General features: G+C 43.5%; 3 protein-coding genes across 3 annotated transcripts in view; 1 reads left to right on the plus strand and 2 right to left on the minus strand.

The window, feature by feature from the left end:
• Window positions 1-218: 218 nt before the first annotated feature.
• Window positions 219-2,568, minus strand: glod4 (glyoxalase domain containing 4). The gene is made up of 9 exons (XM_034605399.1): window positions 2,392-2,568; window positions 2,213-2,262; window positions 1,994-2,114; window positions 1,759-1,903; window positions 1,330-1,466; window positions 1,126-1,212; window positions 908-1,021; window positions 737-823; window positions 219-653 (listed from the first exon to the last, which is right to left on the minus strand). The coding sequence occupies exons 1-9, from the start codon at window positions 2,479-2,481 to the stop codon at window positions 588-590; spliced, it is 897 nt and encodes a 298-aa protein (XP_034461290.1). The 5' UTR covers window positions 2,482-2,568; the 3' UTR covers window positions 219-587.
• Window positions 2,569-4,173: 1,605 nt separating this feature from the next.
• mrm3a (mitochondrial rRNA methyltransferase 3a) lies at window positions 4,174-6,752 on the plus strand. The gene is made up of 4 exons (XM_034604540.1): window positions 4,174-4,622; window positions 5,527-5,771; window positions 5,854-6,015; window positions 6,101-6,752. Exons 1-4 carry the CDS (start codon window positions 4,225-4,227, stop codon window positions 6,679-6,681), a joined length of 1,386 nt encoding a protein of 461 aa, XP_034460431.1. The 5' UTR covers window positions 4,174-4,224; the 3' UTR covers window positions 6,682-6,752.
• A 452-nt stretch (window positions 6,753-7,204) lies between these two features.
• The window catches only part of nxn (nucleoredoxin), a 57,971-nt gene continuing 43,691 nt past the window's right edge, over window positions 7,205-21,484 (minus strand). Inside the window, exons 3-8 of the mRNA XM_034604541.1 lie at window positions 18,528-18,661; window positions 16,098-16,198; window positions 15,493-15,599; window positions 14,547-14,726; window positions 13,862-13,986; window positions 7,205-8,355 (exon numbers count right to left, since the gene is read on the minus strand). Of these exons, the coding sequence (XP_034460432.1) occupies window positions 8,173-8,355; window positions 13,862-13,986; window positions 14,547-14,726; window positions 15,493-15,599; window positions 16,098-16,198; window positions 18,528-18,661 (830 nt within the window). The 3' untranslated portion in view covers window positions 7,205-8,172. The remainder of the gene's footprint in view (window positions 8,356-13,861; window positions 13,987-14,546; window positions 14,727-15,492; window positions 15,600-16,097; window positions 16,199-18,527; window positions 18,662-21,484) is intronic.

The raw sequence follows: 21,484 nt of genomic DNA on the forward strand, positions 1-21,484 counted from the left end.
TGAATGAGTGTATAAAGCCTTTCAACTCACAGAATGATGGAGCGTTTACACACAACTGCCCCAGACCTCGAAAAAATTCCTGCTACACTGCATGTAACAGAGTTTTGGTCATTGCATTAGCTGCAAATACATGGGACAAGTACAATAGCAACAGTAAAGGTCATATTGTGGCCCTGCAAAAAAATTCTACATACACTTATTATTTTAGTTTGTAAAATTATTTTGAATCGACTAACGTGTCAGGTAATATTACTCCAGCTAATCAAAGTACTAAGTAGTGGTTCAGGGGGCAACTAATATCCACCAAGAGAATTTTGTTAAATAAGTACCATTAAATGAGTGCTTCATCCCACCACTCTGCATTATTGATAGCAACAATATTTATTAGAAAAATAACCATCAAATTGAAATGTTGTCGGTGCAATAGCTCCTCATGTAATTCTTCTAGGGGGAAATAAATAGCACTCTGCTGGCCTCAGGATACTTAAGTTAACATGACAATAAGTTACATGCTACAAGAGCCTCGTGCAGCATCTCTTCATCGTTCGAACTGTTGAGACATTTGACGATGAACCGTGTCCTTCATCTCACGCTGCAGCTTTCTGTCTGTTGTGCTTGGCAAACCACTCGTCACTTTTATCTTCAGCCATCGCCTGGAAACAAGTTAAAACACAGACACTGTGAATGTTGTGTTGCATATTAAATCTGGAAAGTAAAACATTTGAGAAACGCTAACCTTGTCGAGGAGGTCATTTCCTTTGGGGTCCACCGTGGACAGCTGCCTGAACGCCTCATCTCCCACGAAGCAAATCTCATGACTGTCCTGAAAGAGACATTTTGCATTGAAATCTTTCACTGAGAGTCACATCACATGATGACAGCAGCATGTTTCAGGTGATGCACTTACTGGGTCAGCCAAGATCACCACTTCTACTGTGGCTTTTCCAGGAGTGTCCAGGCTGACTAATGGAGTGAGAATCTTCTGATTTTCTTTTTTCATCAAGGCTTCAATGTCAGGCAGCTGATGAATGTAAATAATTGGTATTATATTATTTTGTATGATAAAAATGATAATAATGAATGAATTGACAAACACAAGGATTTATTCATGCAATAATATCTTACTTGCTCCCGTGGGCATGAAAACGCAATCCTCCCAAACGCTGTTCCATGATCCACAGTTCCACTGATATCACGAAGCTCTAGTTTGCACTGCACAAAAACATACATGCAAATTAAAATACATCAACACAAAATATGAAATACACAATACAAACCATTACAGTGTATTTACTGTTCTTCTTCAAGAAATGTTGATATGTGACTCACTTGTGTGTCTGCGAATCCCATCAGCACCGTTTTCTTTTCCTCATTCTTGTCCATCACTTTCATTCCTAAGAGCGTGGTCCAGTAGTGCGTTGACCTCTGGAGGTCTGATACTCCGAGACAAACCTTCAGCACAGGGTCTGGGAACAAATGATTAAAGCTTACTGTTCATGTGATCAACCCCAGAGGTAAGATTGTTATAAAATACTTAAAAAGCCTCAATGACCAGACAGTAAAACATGTCTGTGTTCTACTCTATGTCTTTCAGATTCATGCTTATAATAACTCCTTGTTTATGTAGTAAAACACTTTGCAACTTGGTTTTGAAAGTCTCTCTATAAATATTATTATTACTACTATTATATAATTCTTACATATTACAATGATGACTCCATTACATGCAGAAATAAGAGACAGGCCTGTGACACTCACCATTAGGAGGCTGCTCCTTGTCCAGCAGGTAGAAGTGATACCCTCCTGGAGCCTGGGTCAGATACAGAGCCTCCCCCACCTCAGTGAGGGGCCACCCCAGACGCTTGGCGTTGCTGACAGCTTGGCTCGACTGCACAGTGAGGCCCTGAAGCAAACACATGGAAGACAACATATGTTTTTCAAGTCTCGTGCGACATGTATATTCTGTGCAGTGTCTTGATGAACTCCCACCCACCAGGAAGTCAGTGCCAAGCTGATACTCTCCCACCCCATAGTTGTAGGTCAGCTCAGCTACAAAATGGTCCTCCTCTGGACCGAAGCCAACCATCGTCTTGCTCCACTTCCCGTCGTAGGGCCTGTGTGGATGCAGGGTGAGAGCAGGGTCAGTATTAAGATCTCAGCAGCTCTGCATGATGTATTCAGTACACAGTTAGTTTAAGGTTCTCATATCCACCCATTGCAAGTTGCTTTGCAGCCTTCTTCAAACTCCTCGTGGCGTAAAACCTACAATAGATACATAAAATACATTCATTGCATCAGTTTCAGTTGCAAAACCACAGAGGAATAAGCAGCTGCTTTGTTTTGCAACAGTTCCAAAGTTCATCACTGGCTCCAGTCGCCAGAGAAAAGCACCTTCATGCCCAGAACATCTCGGTAGAACGTGGCTGTTTTGGTCCTGTCGCCAACTTTGAAGACAAAATGCAGCGCTCGTCTCAAAGCCATGTTTTTAATCTAAACGTCTTAATGTGTGGAAATAGCTGAGCTGCTGATCGAGCCTGTGCAGCGCGCGATTAAGCTTCCTGGATGATCGAGTTCTCTGCCGTCGATTGGGATAAAAGTAAAATACCAATAAACAAACATCAGCGGATTACAACTTCAAACATAAACCTTGTAATATTATATCATTATATTATACATTGTTAATTAAAGTGTTGTTACCGTGCCAAGAAAAAGCACAAAGAGTTAGAATAACATTTAAAAAGTAATATAACTACGTTTACCACCCCTGGCCATTCAGGATAGTGGTATGACCCAAGGTATCGTCTCGCATTCTCTCGCGAGATTACACGTTGGAGCGACTGCAGCTTAAAGTGAAGCAAATAAGAGGAGGCGACGTTAATTGGAGGCGCAGTGAACTCTAGTTTGTTATAATTTTATTTGTTGTACTTTATTAATGAAGCTAGATTAATCGTAGATACGTAAAAATATAGTAGTGGAAATTCCACAGCAGGTGGCGGAAAGTATGGGTTGTTGTGCTGGTGCAGTTCTGATATACAAACGAAGAAGAAACGGGGCAAACAACGAAGTCATCTTCTGATTCGACGGTTCAGAGGAACTTTAATTATTATTGAATATTTTGTTTTCATAAATAAAACAAAGAATTATATACAATCCAGATGTGTCTTGTACTTGTACTTGAATGTACTTGTGCTTATCTGTGTGTACAGTATATCAGTGCCTTGGATAATAGAGTATACTGTTGGAGACCCCTTAAAATGTATTATCACATACCTGTCATTTCCCCCCTTTCTTCACTTATTATTATTATTAAGATTAATATTATATTATATTATTATTTATTTATGTATTTATCGACCTCTTTTTAGTACATGTGCCCTCTGGTTGTTGTTGTGGGTGGGGGAATGTAGATATACAGTGAATCGACAGTTTTGTAACTAAAATCCAGAAATAAACCTTGTTAAAAAAAGACTTGACCTATGATGTATTTCACAACTGTAAGAGGCACAAAAAGCAAAGAATCAGCATTATAACTTAAGTTCCCCTTAACTTTCCCTTGAACTAGTGACTCAGGAACGAACTTCCGCAGCATCAGGAGAATTGATAGAAAGTGAACAGGACACTGATCATTACAGGGAAACATCCAACACGAGGCAGAGACAGCAGAACAAACAACTTTATATCATGCAGACAATTCACTAGTAATTATGGCAAGAATAAGAACAATAGAGGACAATGTTAAGAGTGTTTTAGAACATGGAGACAGAGCACGAGGGAGGAAGTTGATACTTGTTTTATTTTTTGGACATTTTCAAAAATAACAAACAAAATGCGCTGAGATTAACATACAATATAACAAATAAGGGACGGGTGCAGCAGTATGGGTAAATGAAAGGAAGATACAACATTCAAAACTAATCCTAACACATAATAAATAAACATAAATTGATAAATAAACAAACAAACAAATTCATTAATGAAAGGTAAAAAGACAAGATCTTGTTTTCCATAAGTTTCAGTGCTTTGATAAAACACAGAAATTCAAAATGAAACACACTAAATCTAGGTTTCGCTGTCATGTGATTGAATTTGTGAATGAAACTTTATATTTTTTAACGACTGGACAGAACAGATTTAAGGTGAAGATATAACGCGGGCCTGTAGGTGGCAGTAATGACTCACCCTGGATGCCAGCTGCCGTAAACACTCAGAGAAGAAGAAGGAGAAATGGCAGCCTACATGAGGAACGTGATGCTTCTTGTCTCCAGAGAACAAACCGCTTTTCTATCCAGAGGCTGCGGTGCTGCTGTGACATCTAAACGATATGTCCGCGGGCTGAGGAGGAAACCGGTCCGAGTTCTGTACCCCGACGCTGAGGAGGATCCAGGGCCGAAGACCAAGCCACAGCCCCGGTTTGAAGATCAGCATGAGAGGAGGGTGAAGAAGGAGGTGGAGAAGAAGAAGGAGGTGAAGAAGAAGGAGGTGAAGGTCACAGCAGCAGCAGAGCATCATGAGGACAGAGGCTCCGTGAGAAACAGGAGGAACGAACCTCCAGTGTCTGTCAGCAAGGACCAGGTCGATGACGTGCGCTTTGAGAGAGCTGCTCCTGGAGACAAGAGGCTGGCGTAAGTGTGACATCTGCACAACTCCCAGTGACCACAACTCCCAGTGATCACAACTCCCAGTGACCACAGGACAATCCCCTCAGATCAGGAGGGAAACAGGAGAGCAACAGCTGCAGTGTGGGAATGAACTGGGTCCTCATTGACCCCCCACTTTACCTCCCACACCAGCTGATCAATACTTTACTCTGCTTGAGAGAAACATTCAGATAAGTGATAAAAATGCCAAAAATATATCACAGGTATCTTCTCAAATGTCAACTTCAGCTATTAATTTAATTTGAGCTCCAGGAAATATTGGACAATTTATTGACTGAACAATAAATCAGTTATTAAAGGTGGTAGCTGTTCTGATAATGTAAACAACTGTTGCTTGTTGTCTTACATTTCTCCTATGATGAAATAATGACATTTACCAATGTTTTATGTGTGTAATTAACTATCAACATGGAAAAACTAAAGCTATTTGGTTCAAAGAAATAAATAAACCCATTTTATAATAAAAGAGCCCAGTATAAGGTGAAACAAGAACCAGGCTCCACAATGGAGGATGACACACTAAAAAGAATATTGACTAAATGATATTGTCCGGTTAGTGAACCATTAATGGTTTATTTGTTTTCAGATGGAGATAACATAAAACGTGATTAAGTTCAGATTTATTGTTTTAGATTAAAATACCCAGTAAGATAGCAAACCTACTACAGCATGAAAACACTGCACTTTCTCTTGGGTAAATTATCTAAATACTGCAAAATATTAGCAAGAAGTTTTAAGCAATTTTTTTCTCAGTTGTTGTAATTTGTGTATGTTATAGTTTTTCAATGATGTCCAATATTTCCAAAATAGTTATAATTAGTTCAGTCCATCTCACTACACTGTCTCTCTCCCCTCGTCTGTTTTGCAGGAGGTTAGTGAGTGTTGCTCGTTCCAGGACGTTTCGAGAGCACCAGGGTAAGATCCTCCTGGAGGGCAGGCGTTTGATCTGCGACGCCCTGGATGCTGGTGCCAACCCGCAGATGGTGTTCTTCAGTACCGTGGATCGGCTCCGAGAGCTGCCCCTTGACAAGCTGAAGAGGGCCACGCTAGTCAAAGTCAAGTTCGAGGAAATTAAGATCTGGTCCGACCTTGTGGCTCCACAGGGGGTGATCGGTACGAGTCCCATATTTTTTTGTTGGTTCATTATGAAGCTCAGATACTTTGTTGTTGTTGACAGATTTCTCTTCCTCTGCAGCCATATTTTCTCGTCCGGACCCATCGAAGCTAAACTTCGCAAATACAGATCATTCAGTGCCGCTGTCCCTGATATGCGACAACGTCCGAGACCCAGGCAACCTTGGGACAATGCTGCGATGTGCTGCTGCTGCTGGATGCCATAATGTCCTGCTCACGAAAGGTAGGAGAGAGGATGTTCTCAGTGCACATCACCCATAGAACATGCCAGCACTTCTTTTCACGTTTATTTATTTTTCCACCAACAGGTTGTGTTGATGCTTGGGAGCCCAAAGTTCTGCGAGCGGCTATGGGCGCACATTTCCGACTGCCCATCTATCCCAATCTGAGCTGGGATGCTATTGAAAATCATCTCCCTAAACCTGTGACTGTCCAAGTGGCCGACAGCGGCTGTGGCCCTGACAGAAGTAGAGAAACCGAAGATTTGGAAGCTAACGTCTCCCACAAACCCTCAAAAGCAGGAGACTATGGCTGGGTCAGCACAAGGCGTAGTCAGAGTGACGTGCGGTTTGAGGAATACGACTCGGACTCTGATGACGAGGGCCTTTCACTCCCCAGAGTGGACGCCAAGCTGTACCACGAGAGCTGGGCTCAGAGTCCCACTGCTCTTGTGATTGGCGGCGAGACAAACGGTCTGAGTCTCGAAGCGGTGGAGTTGGCTGAGAAAACTGGAGGTCAGAGGCTCTTTATTCCTGTCGTTCCTGATGTGGACAGCTTGAATTCAGCCATGGCCGCCAGCATCCTTTTGTTTGAAGGCAGGAAGCAGCTGTTAAAACTCATCCAATCTGGAAGGAAATGGAAAACTAAAGCTGAGGGGCAGCTACCATGAAGTTCCCTGTAAATGACATTGTGTGTCCATACCACGTACTGCTCTGATAATAATAAAACACTGAATTGCAATCTTGTAATTCAGTTATTTTTTTTTTTAAACGGCTCGAACTAAATTAATGACATTATTTAAATATCCGATTGAGCATGAATATAGAAGAGATTCGATTTGATTCTGGGTGGCTGTGGCCCAGGGGGTAGAACGGTTTGTCCGCTGGTTGTAACCCCCCCTTCTCCTCCAGTCGGCAATTCAAAGTGTCCTTGGGCTTGAATATGTGCTCGAGTGGGTGAATGTGACTTTAACTGTAAAGTGGATAAGGCTGCAAAAGCGCAGAACAAACAGAGTCCATTTACTCACCATGTCGTTGTTTGCAGCCACAGCAACAAATATGCAGAACTCCCTGCACTTGTATACAAAGTGTTAAATAAAGTTTCCATCTACCTGCTGTCTGCAATAATAAATGCAACATCTGCATCTTTCAGGCCATGAATATTATTTTAACACTTCTAACAAATGAGCTGAATGTGTATTTTTACATATCCAAGAGCTAACTTTTATTGATAGAACTTAACAGGAACAGAACTCGGTGCTTGGCAGTGAATTTTTAATGGGAGTGTGAGAAGTCGTGACTGAAGTAACAGAAAAGAGGGATTTATACATTCAACACTTTTCTAAAATGCCATTTTTGTGCCTCCAGGAAAACCCCCCGGCCCTTTTCATCACAGGATCTTCACAGAAAATCCTCGTAATGACTTTGAGATGAGAACCACCATTTACAACTGGCTAGAGATGACGTTCACTCACATCATAACACACACACAAGACACAGGGGTTTTTAAAAACATCAGTCATTGTTCTGTTACAAGCAACGTGATCTTTATGTGCACCTGTCAGACTGTTGCAGTTTGTTTAGAATACGGCCCTGACGGCTTACGGCTACATCCGACTGAGGTTTCGCACATTTGCACTAAGTATACATATGAATCACAACTGTAAAAATGCATTTTTCTTTCTCAACATCATTCAAAAACCAAAAGTAACAAGAATCTTGCAGACACAACAATAAGGAAGCAAAGAATCAGCTGAAGTATAGGTCCATTGGGTAATTCTCTGTTTTTCTCTAGAAACGCTACAGTGTGAAAAAAAAATAAAATACAAATACTTTTCTTGAGGCGAAAAGAAAAAAAAACAACAGAATCTCCATATATATTACTGTAGGGACTAAAGTCAATGCAAGGCACCACAGGAGAAAGAGAGGACTCCATGAAAAGAGGGAACATGTCTAAAAAAAATGTTAAAATGTCAGTAAAAAGTGAGACATCTCTCTAAGTGTCTGACAGAGTCAGGAGGGGGGGGGGGGGGAGAGAGAGACAGAGAGACAGTGGGAGGCTGGGGGGGGGGTGGGGGGTGAGGGGGCGTAGCAACAGGTCAGGGTTCGATGATGGAGTGAGTCCCAATATAGTGTGTCCCATTTATATTCAGACGTCCTCTTCAGATGGGCTCTGGTTTAAGCTTTTCAACCAGGAAGTCGTTGACAAACTGCTCCACCTCGGCTGGCGTGATCTCCTCCACGTCGCGGACGTACTTGGCGCGGGCCGACATGTCCAGGATGGTGAGCAGAGGTGCAGCCTCGGGGAGGTTAGTGTAGTCCCGCAGGGAGTCACTCATGTCATCCTGTGGTCACAGAGAAAAAAAATAATACAGTGATAAGTGTGAGATCACATGATGTGACAGCGGCTGTTTGAAAGCTCTTTGGCTTCAGTAATCGAACATCAATGAATATTTGTATAGCCCATAAATCACAATTAGTTTCATTGGGCTCAACAAGGTGTGACATCCCCCGTCTTTAATCCTCAACAATGGAAAAACTACCAAAAGAACCATTTTAACAGGAACAATATGTACCTGAAAATGTCCCTGAAAAAGATGCAGCAGGTTTCGGAGCGACATGGTTCTGTTCCTGGCGTGGGAGAACTTTAATATACGGGGGAACCTTTGTTTTATAATCCATGTTTTTAAAATACATGGGATTTAAACAGACCGACGCTCTAAATGACACATTTCTCTGTTGCTCATCAGATCAGAGTTGCTTTAGGTGCGAAAAATTAGGACGGCAACGAGAACATGAAACTCTCCTTTCTGCCGTCTTCCTGGAGGCAGCCTGCCCAGAGTGAGCGGTGCATAGTCAAACATCCTGCAGTGTGGAAAGACCAGAAGGAAGCAGGTGGTGGGTCCAACAACATCCCTCCCTTTTCCTAAAGATTTAAGTCTCATCACGGAGTATTTGCATTGCACATGTGGGCAGGAGATTGTGATGGAATATGTTTAAAATAGATTTCTGCGAGTGAAAAAAAATCTCCAAACTCGGCGTGCACCCAACCAACATCAAATTAAATTCGAAATAATATAAAACACCATTCAGAATCATTTTCATTAGGACATTTAGAACAATGTCTATACAATTACAGAAATATAACATTATACTAGATTAAAATAATTTACTATCAAAATATCATAAATATTAAAGATTAAGTGGGAATTTAACAGGAAATATAGTATATAGATACAAATAAAATAGAAAATCAAATGATTACCAAAAAAAACATTCCGCTCTTAAAAGATTCTAAAACTAAGTTGCACAAATCCTCTGTCTGGGGGAAGTCAGGATTACAGCTCCTGTATCCAGAGGTAACAGAAATGAATCACTTGCAGGGACAGAGACAGAAACTTTAAAACGAGCTTCAAGGAATCATTAATTATTGAGAGTGAAACAGAAATTGCAAGGTTTCATTATTCAGCCGTGAGAGCTTCTGGTATCCACATTCCCTCCCTGACACTGATCCATTATTCCTGTCACATATCTCCTCTAAATTGAGCGGATCTCGTGTGGTTGGGTTTTGTCAGGCCACACGGTTCGCTGATTAAACGCACACAGCTACTCTCATTGGAGACATTTGCTGTTCCTCATGACGGCGTGACCTGATTTCCCCTCAGCTTAGCTCGCCGGCTCAGAGCGAGGCTCGCAGAGACTGAAGATCATTTTCATATGGGAGAGATTATGTCGAGGAAGGCAGAACTAACAAGAAAGGGCCAGAGGGTGGCACTGCAACAAAGAGCTGGACTCTCTCACAGAGGCGGTGACTCTGATGTTAATGCCGTTAGTTTCTGATTCATGTGCCAGTGTGAGTTTTGTCAAAACAAAGTCAGGGACGCAGCGACTTGGGATGGATTTCCAGCTACACTGAACACACAAGCGCTTCCTCCTCTCGGGCCTCTTTGTTCTGTGTTTGCCGTTTTATCCCAAAATCTGCAGCTTTTCTTGCTAAATAGATCAAACCCCCCCACAATCAGCTCTTCATCGAACATCTTGGCTGCTGCAGTTGCTGCTACCTAAAAAGGACACGTATGCCAAGATGAAGTACGTGATCCTCCACTTTGCAAAACTGCAAACAGATGGAACAGATGAGTTGCTGTGTGGTATTTTCTCTCATAGGCGGCTGACTTCCTTCTGAACTGAGCCTATTTTATTATGCTGCAAATCACCATACATTGATCACTTAATACCCACAGATGTAGGACAACGTTGTTTTACGAGTGAAATGCTGCTCGCTGATAAAAGCCTTTCCCCTGCATGCTCACTTGCAGCCAAACTGAGCGTAGATCACAGATCATCACACGGTGCAAAGAAACCACAAAGACTGAACATTCAACAATCTGTCGCTGTGGCCTTTCCAGCCTCTCCACCGTCGCAGGAATTAATGCATCTTCGTTTGTGTGACTTCTCTTGCTTGTGTAAACTGCTGAGGTGCGGCCCCTCCGCCCTCCTTCCCATGGCGGCACCGCTCAGAACAAAACAGACAAAGGGCCCCTTTGCTGTAAACCGCACTCTCAGCTGAGAAAAGGCTCAGCGTGTGTTTACCATGTGGAACCTGCTGGGCCATGTCAGGCTCTTTCTGATTATTGATGCACTGTGGCATTTCACAGACACTGATCATCTGATAAGGCCCGAACTGATAATGATAACAAACCTGCCCGCCGGCCTCTGATGTTCCCGACAGTTAACGGTTCATCAGTTCGTGTGCAGATGTGGGATTTAAACAGATTAGAAGAACTAAAGAACATTTCTTGAGTTGCATGAGGGTAAAAAAAAAAGCTTCCAACCAAAGATAAGAATAAACTGCGAAAAGCACAAATTATTTATGTGAGCAGGAAAAACTGCTGAACTCCACATGATCCAACCACTAGAATACATTTTTAAATATTAACGTGTTAAAAAGGAATAAAAAAATGCAGATTTTCATTTTAAGGGTTTATTCATAAGGTCAACTCACAGTCATTGAGATTAAAGTCTACATGTGATGTTAATGGCTCTGTGAGGCTGTACTTAACTTTGAGCTAAATGCTAACATTAGCATCACCAGACTTACTCCATACTGATGTTAAAGAGGAATATTCACCACCTTAATTCAGCGTTAGTGTGCTTATATTTACTCATGACGACATGTTGCAGGTATTCTGGTCATTAAAGTACTGAACAAAATAAAAGTTTGACCTGATGATGACAACAGAAGAAAATGTATCACCAAAGTCAATCTGAGGGGGACGTGAATGTCTAACAAATTTTATATTTCATAGGCTCAAATGTAAATAGGTCTGAAATTAATTCATTATCAAATGATCCTCCAATTATTTCCTTTAACAACTGAAAAACATCCAAAATCAATGAAAGATGTCCATCAAAATATCATCCCGACCAAGTCGACATCTTCAAATATCCTGCCAACGTCTCATTTTGTTCAATCAACAGTCAAAACCCCCACAAATCATCAAATTACACAAATGTTCATATTTCAGATCCTGGAATCAAAATTGTTGCCTATTCTTTTCTCTATTGATGGATTTTTTAATTTTTCAACTAATCATCTCAGTTGCGAAGTCACTCAGTGTCAGAAGTCATTAGGATTCATCTTCTGGACGCTATGAATATCAGAACAAATTGTAATCACATGCATCTCAAAGTTAGAGATTCCCCTCGGTGTGGACCAAATGTATTTTTAAAGCAAATACAGAGAATAATAACAGGAACGAACACTTTCAACATGCTCAATGTGTTTTGACTTATATTTGCTTGAGAGGAAGTGCTGGACTGTTCATGCAACCCATTATGATCCAGAGTCAAAGCAACCGTTCCGTTCAGGGACTCACACAAAGCTTTGAAGAGCAGAATCCCAGCTGCTGCTCGCCGCACAAAGTCCGTTCAAATTCTTATGAGAGAGGAAACAGCACCAGAGTTCACTTTGCACTCGACTGCTACTACACAGCAGGACTCAAAGAACAAAAGATCCTTCATTCTACATTTAAGAATCTGTACTGTACCACTCTGGCCCCTTTTTCTTTCCAGTAAGGTAAGAAGATCCTGTGTCAGTCAGCTCAGCCGGGCGTCCCCCTGAGAGACTGCCAACATACTGCCGTCTCATGGACACAGAAAACCCAGCAGCTGGCCTGGCATGGAGCGTGCGACTACCAGGGCAAACCCGGGCCAAGGTGCAGGAGTCTGAGCCCAGATCCTCAAGCAGGAAAGTGATATCTGACCGTGACCTCAGTCTGGAAATGAAACCTGGTGATTTCATAGCCGGTTGAGCTTGAGCCAGGAAATTATACCTGGGTGACAAGGATGTAAAAATTATCCGGCTTAGCACACGTGCCATCAGGGAGACGAGGCAAACCCATCACAACACAAGTGCCACATTGTGCATTCATGTCAGGTCAAATACATGTTGGCAGACAGACGATGAACACAAAACACTTTCAAGTCGACTCGTCTTTCATGAAACTTAAAAGCTCTTCTTGGTCTGAGTGCGTATGTCAATTACATTTTAAGGCTGAGATGAGGGCGGGGTGGCTTTGGACAGACGCTACACGTGCAGCCCCACAGACGAAACCTGAGAACGGCCTTTGGTGTGTGAGACGAGAAACCAGCGCTGTCCTCCCACACAAAGAGAAATGGAAGGAAGGGAAGTCGGGGGGGCAGAGAGCAGGGGACTGAAGAGGCAGCTAATCTCGTAATTATGTCTGACTCTGCTGCGGCTGCTGCTGCCTACTCCACCAGCTCTAGAAAGGTCAGAACAACATGAGATAACAAAAGTTATGAAAACTCCAGAGTCTGTCCCGCACAGGGAAGACGAGGGAGGAGAAACAGCAGGAGATGGAGGGAGGATTTGGAGCCAGTGGAGGGAGTAGAGAAAATCTTCTGCTTCTATTACTATAGGAGGGAAACAGATGAATTGTGGGTAGTAGATGAGTGTCTCTCTGGCAGGTTCAAGAGGCCCAATAAAGGAAGGAAGGATAGAATAATGAAATTCTGACAGTTGCCAGGGTGCTCATACAAACCTGGGATTTACAATATGAGTTAAGAATCTGTCTGATAAATTGGCTGATATGAGTTTATTACAGATTAAATGGTATTATATCTTTATAATTTAAATTTTCCATTATATTGTTTGTCCAGAGAAAACGGACCAGCTTATTTTTAGTGAATAAATATCTAGATTATTCTTCCTCAATATCCAACTTTAAAATTGATCATATTGGTTGTCAGGCCCATTGTACACTGCCTGGTCAGCATTGAACAGCAGAGCAAAGTTAGCAACTAGCTGGTGTTCACAGTGGAGCCTTTAGCTACTAAAGAGCCCCCCCCCCCCCCCCAAAAAGAGAGAGAAAGCTAGTTGGTCAGAAACACAAATGCTAATGTTTACTGGATTTATAAATCCTCATCAGTTTTAAATCACGTTATATCAACACCACGTCGTTGCAGTGTTCACAGTGTGTTATTGTTAACTATAAACAAAAATGTATCACACTACAATCCTTTGGAAACAGTATTGTGTTTGTCCACTAGAGGGCACTAACACGTTTGTTTTTCAACTGTTGAGTCTCCTGCGTGACCTTTTTTCCAGATGCAGGGTTTCTCATCAGATCGGTTTGTTTATGTTGCAAGTTAATGTATAAAAATCTTAAGGGCTGATAAATAACTTTATCATTGTAGTCTGTGTACACTGTATGTGATATTAAAGCACATTACCAGGCGCAGTAAAACAAACATCCCACAGTTGCAGCTCTGCGAGTGTGAGTGAAACGGTATTTTACTCGGCCTTGAGTGGCCTTGAGTGGCTTATCTCACCTCTCCAGCCACAAAGAACAGAAGCGGGATCTCCTCCTCCTTGGCTTTGTACTTTGCCATGAGCTTCTCTGCTATTGGTTGAATCAGCTCCTTGGCCGGCTCCAGTTCCCCCTCCTCCTCGGCATCTGAAGGGGGGGGGGGGGAGAGAGAGAGAGAGAGACACAAGGAGGATGTTAAAACTATGAGAAGTGGCCACCTGGGAGAGGAAAAATGCACAGATGAGTGAAATGGAAGGGAAGGGAAGTGAGATGACTGGTGGTCAGATGAGTGAAAAGATAATGGAAACTGTACAGATGGTCTCCATCTTGTTTTCCAATCTGCTTTGACCTTGAGAGACGTCTGGGTGGTCTCAGATTTTAAAGGGTCATCGCTATGCAACCTCTTCTCTGAGGTGCTGTATTGTCCTGTGTTATAATGACCTCACAAGTGCCCTTCACGTCTAAATCATTCTTCCGTATTATTCACAAACCCACTGCATTTTGCATCCTCACACCTGTATTAGCATATAAATAGATGGAAATGCTAGAAAGATTTCCCAAAGACCCCCGGGACCTCTCGACACTGGAAGAATTTTCCATGGAGTCTGACATTCACGTAAATGCCACTTCATTCATGCACAAGCAGCTCCAAGCGTGGCCCCATGTGGAGCTGCGCAGGCTGCGTCATAAAAGTGCCGTCTTCTCACCCACAAACAGGACAAGGCAGGGCCCCTCGTGGAGCTGCACGGCGTTGGACTCGCTGAGCTCCAGCACGGGCCGAGGGTGCCAGGGAAAGAGCCGGCACTCCGGGTCGTTCAGCACCTCCACACGGCCCTGTCGCGTGATCATGTGACCCTCTGCGTCCAACAGAATCAGCGTGGGAATACCTAGAGAGGGAGGAGGAAAAAAAAGAGGTGAGGATGGAGTGAGAGGAAGACAAAGGGAGGAGGGGAAATGGGCAACAGTGCGGGAGGTGGTTGAGGTCATTTCCCTGAATGATGACGCAGACCGATCCCTCTCCCACTGAGATTTTCTCTGTTGTGTGGATGTTTTTCTGACCAGTTGTTGCCTTTCTGGTGACTGATCTCTCTACAGCACTGTCCACTTTCACCTCTGCTGTTCCCACCCTTCTCGTTGGCTCTCATTTTCATACTGATTACAGTCTTGAAGCCGTATGACAGAAGCACGGTCCAAGAGCACACAGGGTGCATGAGTCACTGTGATCCTTTCTGCGCATGTGGACTGAAGTGCAGAGGTGGGGGCCGTCATGAACTGCAGGGTTTTGCATGCAGGAGGGGGGGGGGGGGCAGTGTTGACTCGTCCTCGGTGCATTCCTTGCATTCTTAGCAGGAGAGGCTGAGAGCCAGCTCTTGCTAACTTCATCCACAGCCCTCTGCACACACACAGAGGCGGGAATTAGAAGAAAAGAGCGAGGCACACAGGGAGGGGCGGCACTGCCGCAGCGAACACGACAGTAAACTTGATAACCGGCCCACATTCTGCAGGGCGATCGGTGCCGCTGTTCGCCTGCCTGGCACAGAGAGCTGTCAGTCACTGTGTCATCGTTTCAGGGTGGTGACATAACTGAGCCCCTCTCCTCTCAGTTTGAATATCTGAGGCAACATTCATGAGGGGGCGGAGGCTGTGATATACCTTGTATCCCGTAGAGTCTGTTGAGTCGTGATCTTCGAGCCTCATCTGAATACGGCACCGCCAACCACGGCATCTCGCTGAAGTACTGCTTAAAGGACTCCTCCGACCTGGAGAGGTTGGAAAATGTGAAAAAAGAAACAGCAACAAGACAGACGTTGACCTGGTGATCAAAATTAAAGGTCCAGTGTATACAATTTAGGTGAAAGGGATCTTTTGGCAGAAATTGAATACAAAATAATCTTAGTGATGTTTTCACTAGTGTGTAATAATTTGAATTGTATGAATTGTCGTTTTCTTTATCCTAGAATGGCTCCTTTACATTTAAATACTGGATATTTACATCTGGAGCGGATCCTCTCTACGGAGGCGGCCATGTTTTTTACAGTCATCCTGACTGGACAACTAAACATCTTTTGAGTTTTTATGACAACTGAAGGCTACCACAGGTTCATGTTTGGAAGGGGAGGGTGAGCTGAGGAGTATTCAGCTGCAACAAGCAACTTCACCACTAGATGTCACTAAATTCTACACCCTGCACCTTTAACAGCTCGAGACAAATGTGTGCGTCAGATAAATACGATCCCGTTCGTGTCCTGGCCACTCACCTGTCAGCGCTCACAAACACGATCTCAAACTTCTGTCCCAACTCTTTGACGGCTCGATACGTTTCCACCAAGACCCGGGTCAAGCTGCGGCACGGCGGACACTGTCAGAGAGAGAGAGAAAAGGAAAACAGAACGTAAGTGGAAGTGAATGAGATGTTGCAGTGACATAAATACGACAGGTTGCTGCAGCAGCTTCCACTGGTTTGGGTATTTCCCAGATCTCTTCCTCTGTGTCACCATGTCAACATTTTTTTCACAAACTAGTAATTCTCTGGTGTTTGGTATCAAAACAAGCTTCTTAAAACCACTAATCTGCTGTAAGACTGTAGCTTGAGAACACTTCTGAATGTGTGTGTGTTTGGAGAGGCCACACTACACCCAGGCAGGGGGAGTGGTGGTATGGCTGGCACTGACATGAAATCCCAGTGTCATGGCAGCAGGAAGGAAAACAGACCAGTCAATCTCTGTTTTCTCTCTTTCAGCATTTTAATGTTTTTCCTCTTTTCAAATGCTGAACATATTGCAACTGACTATTTAAACCAGACAAGCTAAATTATTTATGCAGGGAATGTATTTGAAGTAATATTTTTTTCTCTTCACTTGCCAAAAGTTCAGCAACTCTGTCTGGTGAGAGTGGATGGAATAAATGTGTCTACAGATATAAATGCTTGAAGCACAGGTTTATCCAACATTGGGACATTATCAATGGAGGTATTGATATTATTAATTTTACAAAGCTCCATAATGTTAACATGCAATGTCCTGACCACTTGGTGGCAGCAGAAACAAGCTGTAAACACAATAATCTGTAATATGATGAACTTTTTAACCAGCACCTGTTTACACATCCAGCAGATATGGAGCAATATTAGCCGTCGTATGGAGTCGTCTTTCTGTCCAGCTGGTGAATGCAATACATATGCAATATATTTACACTTTTATCTCTGTTTTGGCCTCTACCAGCTCCTGAGGGAAACGTCTGGCTCTTTAGCTGTTAAATGCTTCATTATGTTCACCAGCTGGTCGCTAACCTGGTCTGTCTGGGGCCGGGCAGGTAAACTAAAGTGGTGCCTCCCTGCTGTGAAAATGATTCTACAAGAGCAGTGAGCGTGAACGGAAACAGTAAAGGCCAGTTTATACTTCTGTGTAGGCGCTGCGTCGATTTCTAGCAGGAGGATAAACCAGTCTTTATTTCATGTGCCCAAAAACTAGCAGCTTTCTTTTCTTCCAGGTTGTAAATATCTTGCATGTTATTTTGTTTCTCATACGCAGTATTAATACAAATATAAAAATCAACAATTCTAATTACCTAGATACGGAAAATATTTCATCCCCATTCATTGATTACGGTGTGTCAAGCACTTTTATTGATCCAGTCTTGCACACTCATCACACCGACACCGAGGGACTCTGATGGGTGTGAGAGTAACAAGCACAAAGTCTTCTGTCGATTTTCTGCTCATTAATTTACTTCTCTCTCTGCTGCTCCTAGAAGATAAGACTCTAAATTATGTTCCCAACTCATTACAGTGTAAACAGCGTTGTGTCACAGCCCCGTCTGTATGAGGCGCTTTGCTTATTGATATTTGTCACAGAAGAAGTTTTTAGCCCAAGTTTAATTGTGGGAAGGTTATTAAAAAAACCAAAAAAACCATTCTCCTCACACTGCAGCGAAAAAGCAAAGTCTCATGTTTCCGTGCCGTGGGCCATTTCAGATCCATGGAACATTAGGAGGAAAACTTAAAAATACACACGTGCATAAATGGATGCCAAGGCCAGGTGCTGGAATTTCATGTTTGCATAATTAGTTTTAATGGCTGGCAGATTTATATCAGATGAAATGTGGCGTAAAAAAACTGCAAATAAAATCCAGTAATGGCTTTTGTGACTTGTCCTATTCAATTTCGTGTGGGTCTGGGGCGGGAGCCAGCGTTCAGGCGTCACCGCTCTGCAGAGCCGGTCTCCGAGGCTGCGGCTCTGGCAGCTGCCGTGCTGACTGGCCTCGGTGAGACTGCACTGCATCTCATCACGAGCAGTCTGCGGATGATGCAGCGCCTCGCATGCATCACCGAGTCATGACCCTCGCTGGATATCAGCAGGTCCAAAACAGAAAGAGACAATAGCGATGATGTCAGCGGGGTGGGCGGTGACTGATGCCAACTTTAAAGAAAGGTCCAGAGGTGGTGATGAGAGGATGGACGGGTAGAGTTAACCGCCGGTAGTGTAAACACACAGACACAATGGGGTCGCCTCCGCCCTCCCGCTCCTCTCTCTTATCTGTCTTGACTAACTGCTCTGCCTCTTCCTGCTGCGCTCCACTGCCACTGCCCCCTATTCTCCCCCCACGTCTCTGTGTTTTGACAGAGATACGAGGCCTGGAAAAAGAAAGAGAAATCAGGGGGCTTCTTTGTCTTTGTTCTCCTCACTCACCCAGTGTGCTGAGAAGTACACTCCCACGTAGTGTCCCTCAAGAGAGCTGCTGTCTGTTGTCTGCCTGTTGTTCCTGAGCAGAGGCCCTGCCACCACCTCGGCAAATGGCTTCGGCCCCCAGGGGAACTCCAGGCCTGGCGGAGGGTAGGAAAGTGGAGGGGGCAAAGAAAAGGGGAAGATGGGGAGGAAAGAAAGAAAAAAAAAAGAGTCATGCTAGCAGCACTGTGAGGCTGCTCGTACACAGGGAAGCTCGGAGCTAAATGCTAACATGCTGGTGTTTAGCTGCATGTTAAACTGCTGTAGTAGTGGAGAGAAGCTAGTTATATGTATATGAATGTGTCCAATAGCTGCGGAGATATTGAACTCAAAACCTAGACCTTCCTCTCGGTGCATTAGAGGAAACGCCAAGGGATCATTAGCATTTAATGTCGGCGAACCGTGACCGACATGTTTAGATATTCCAGATATTCCCTTGAATTTTGCGGCCAGCGTGAATAAAAATCCCGTTTCAATTAAACATAAGAACCAGAGACACTCCCTCGGTGTTCGTCATCGCTGCTGTGATCAAAAAGTCATGTGCACTTGTCATGTTTACACTACTTGCAGTTTTTTTCTGTGTGTGACATCTGCTTTTGCAAACACACACCAGACGCAAAATATGATTTTAATAATGACAGAGCCGTGCCTCTCGAGCACGGCTGGAAGTCTGCCAGAAATACTTCCCCCCTGCTCTCTTTCACACTTTTCATTCCCTTTTCAAGGTGTCTCCATTGTTGCCGTCAAGCTCTGGAGATGCGCTGGTGAAGCCGAATTGAAAAGGAGGGGTAATCACAAATGAAACCTTGTACGGTCGGGTCCTAATGGCCTCTTATGTGAGAGCAGTTGTTCAGGGCTTCATTAGGCAGGAAAGACACGTCGGGGCTGTGCTGGTGCGGCCTTTTATTGTTGCACTGATTGTAAAAGTGCACTCCATCTTGGCGCTGCAGGCTAGTCAGCCGCCACTCAGGTCGGGCCTTTCATTGAGAGTGAAAGGCAGATGGTCCTGAATCATTCGCCCGCCCCTCCCAGTCCCGGGCAAACTTTTACTGCCCCTTTCCTCTCCTGAACATAGCTGCTGATTTGTCACGTGACGAAACCGCTCTCCGTTTGCCTAGAGCAGGAAAACTGAGGGATAAAACAAAGACGATAGCTGTGTTTATCTTCAAGAGGAGGTGCACCGGCATTAGAAAACCCCTGCTAATCAAGTGCCAGTGTCCCTTCTCTGCTACAGAAGCCAGAGAATAATGTTTTCTTCAGCCACTTCGACTTTGTAGGAACAGTTAATTCATCATGGAAATAACACTGCGGGCTAGGACTGGCTTTCATCTGGCAGACAGTGAAATCTGTCATAATACTGATTCTGCTCCACTGCTGTGCTGCCATAAAGCCTCTATTCTTCCCCCTCACATGACTAATGGCGCTTTCTTTTTTCAGGATGACCAAACCCAGTATAAAAGAGGCAGCGTTATAAAATATTAAGACCTTCAGAGCCACAGAGGACGTCCTCGATACAAGGGAGGAATGCAAGCCCACTCTTGTTAATTCTCTGTCTCCGCTTCAAAGTGAAGAAATTATAGGGTTTGCAGATGAGGGAGTGAGACACAGACATGTTATAATATTCCTGCAGCACCATAATTACAGAAGCATCAACACAAAGGAGGGGGAAGAAAGTTATTGCAAAATATGTTGGTGGAACGGTGAGTGATGTGGCAAAGCAATATCTCCACGGCCAACTCTGACCAGGCATTTGATAAACAGAATCAGCGTGTGTGTTGTGTGTCTGTGTGCAGGTGGGAACTGAGTTACTGCTTTCATTACAGTTTGGTTGACTTTAGCCTCTCAAGTTTATTTGACACACCCAGACAAACCAGATAGTTTAAGTTGGAATAATTCCACTGTTTGACTTTGAACTGTTGCAGAGTCCAGTTTTAGTCCAATTGTTATTCATCCACAGCACTGTAACATGTGGTGTCTTTCCATCTGCCTGTTTATATGCACATTTTCAATTTGCACATTGTAAACCTGGAGTGGAAAAGTGGAAACAAGGTGTCATGGTAACAGATTTAGCAAATAAAACACAATGTACGTGAAGTCGTGTCTAGAACTTGAGGAGAACTATGACAGAATACGTGACTTAAACATGATTTATTTGCATCGTATTGTTTGAGCTTTGACTGATGCTCTTTTAATCAGGTCATCTTGTTGCACCATCCTCTTCTTCTGCAGTGGGTTAACTGCACCTGCTTGAAGAATCATCTCTATATGACCAAAGTCTTTGCATAACACAAGTGGCTGGAGCTGCTCATTAATGCACATTTTAGCGGTTTTCCAAAAAAGTCTGTTAACTAATGGATTTCCACACAATTCGATGGAAGGATGCAGTATGGGTCAAGGAAGAACTAAATTAAATGTTGTTGCACATTTTTAAACTTTCTTTAACATTGCCAGATACTGCATTTTCACCTTTTTACCAGAAAATAATTCATGGATCTTGATGAAAAAAACCCAATCAGGCACATTTAGGGGACTAATATGGAAAGACCCTTTACCGGCAGTCACACCTCGGTCAAATGACTCGGCAGTAGACTTCGGCTCTGGCTCCGATCGACAGTGATGGAAACGTGACACCCGGATGAACGTGTTGATTTGGCAGGTGAGAGAGAGCTGCTCTGTTGTCATTGAACTTGTGAAGTTAAACATGACACGTCTACTGGCAGGAAAAGGAGTCAATCACCTTTTTTTTTTTTTTAAACCAGCGTATACCCGATAATCTTGGTGTGAAAGAGGAATACGAGTGTGAAATTTAATGCAGCACATTGAATTTAAAAGGACTGTTGGGCCTTGTCGGAGGTATGCGCTCCACTCAGTGCCATTCTAAGTGTCTGGCATAAAGTTGCTCATTCATGCCCCTGTGCCTC

Source organism: Hippoglossus hippoglossus, chromosome 13 (genome assembly GCF_009819705.1).
Source record: "Hippoglossus hippoglossus isolate fHipHip1 chromosome 13, fHipHip1.pri, whole genome shotgun sequence".
Classification (NCBI taxonomy): Eukaryota; Metazoa; Chordata; class Actinopteri; order Pleuronectiformes; family Pleuronectidae; genus Hippoglossus; species Hippoglossus hippoglossus.

Coding starts and splice junctions, on each gene's coding strand:
- glod4 (XM_034605399.1), bottom strand. CDS start 2,481: ATGGCTTTGAGACGAGCGCTGCATTTTGTCTTCAAAGTTGGCGACAGG. Junction 1,213..1,329: donor TGGGATTCGCAGACACACAA/GTGAGTCACATA, acceptor GTTTTTGTGCAG/TGCAAACTAGAGCTTCGTGA. Junction 824..907: donor TGGTGATCTTGGCTGACCCA/GTAAGTGCATCA, acceptor TGTCTCTTTCAG/GACAGTCATGAGATTTGCTT.
- mrm3a (XM_034604540.1), top strand. CDS start 4,225: ATGGCAGCCTACATGAGGAACGTGATGCTTCTTGTCTCCAGAGAACAA. Junction 4,623..5,526: donor CCTGGAGACAAGAGGCTGGC/GTAAGTGTGACA, acceptor TCTGTTTTGCAG/GAGGTTAGTGAGTGTTGCTC. Junction 6,016..6,100: donor TAATGTCCTGCTCACGAAAG/GTAGGAGAGAGG, acceptor TTCCACCAACAG/GTTGTGTTGATGCTTGGGAG.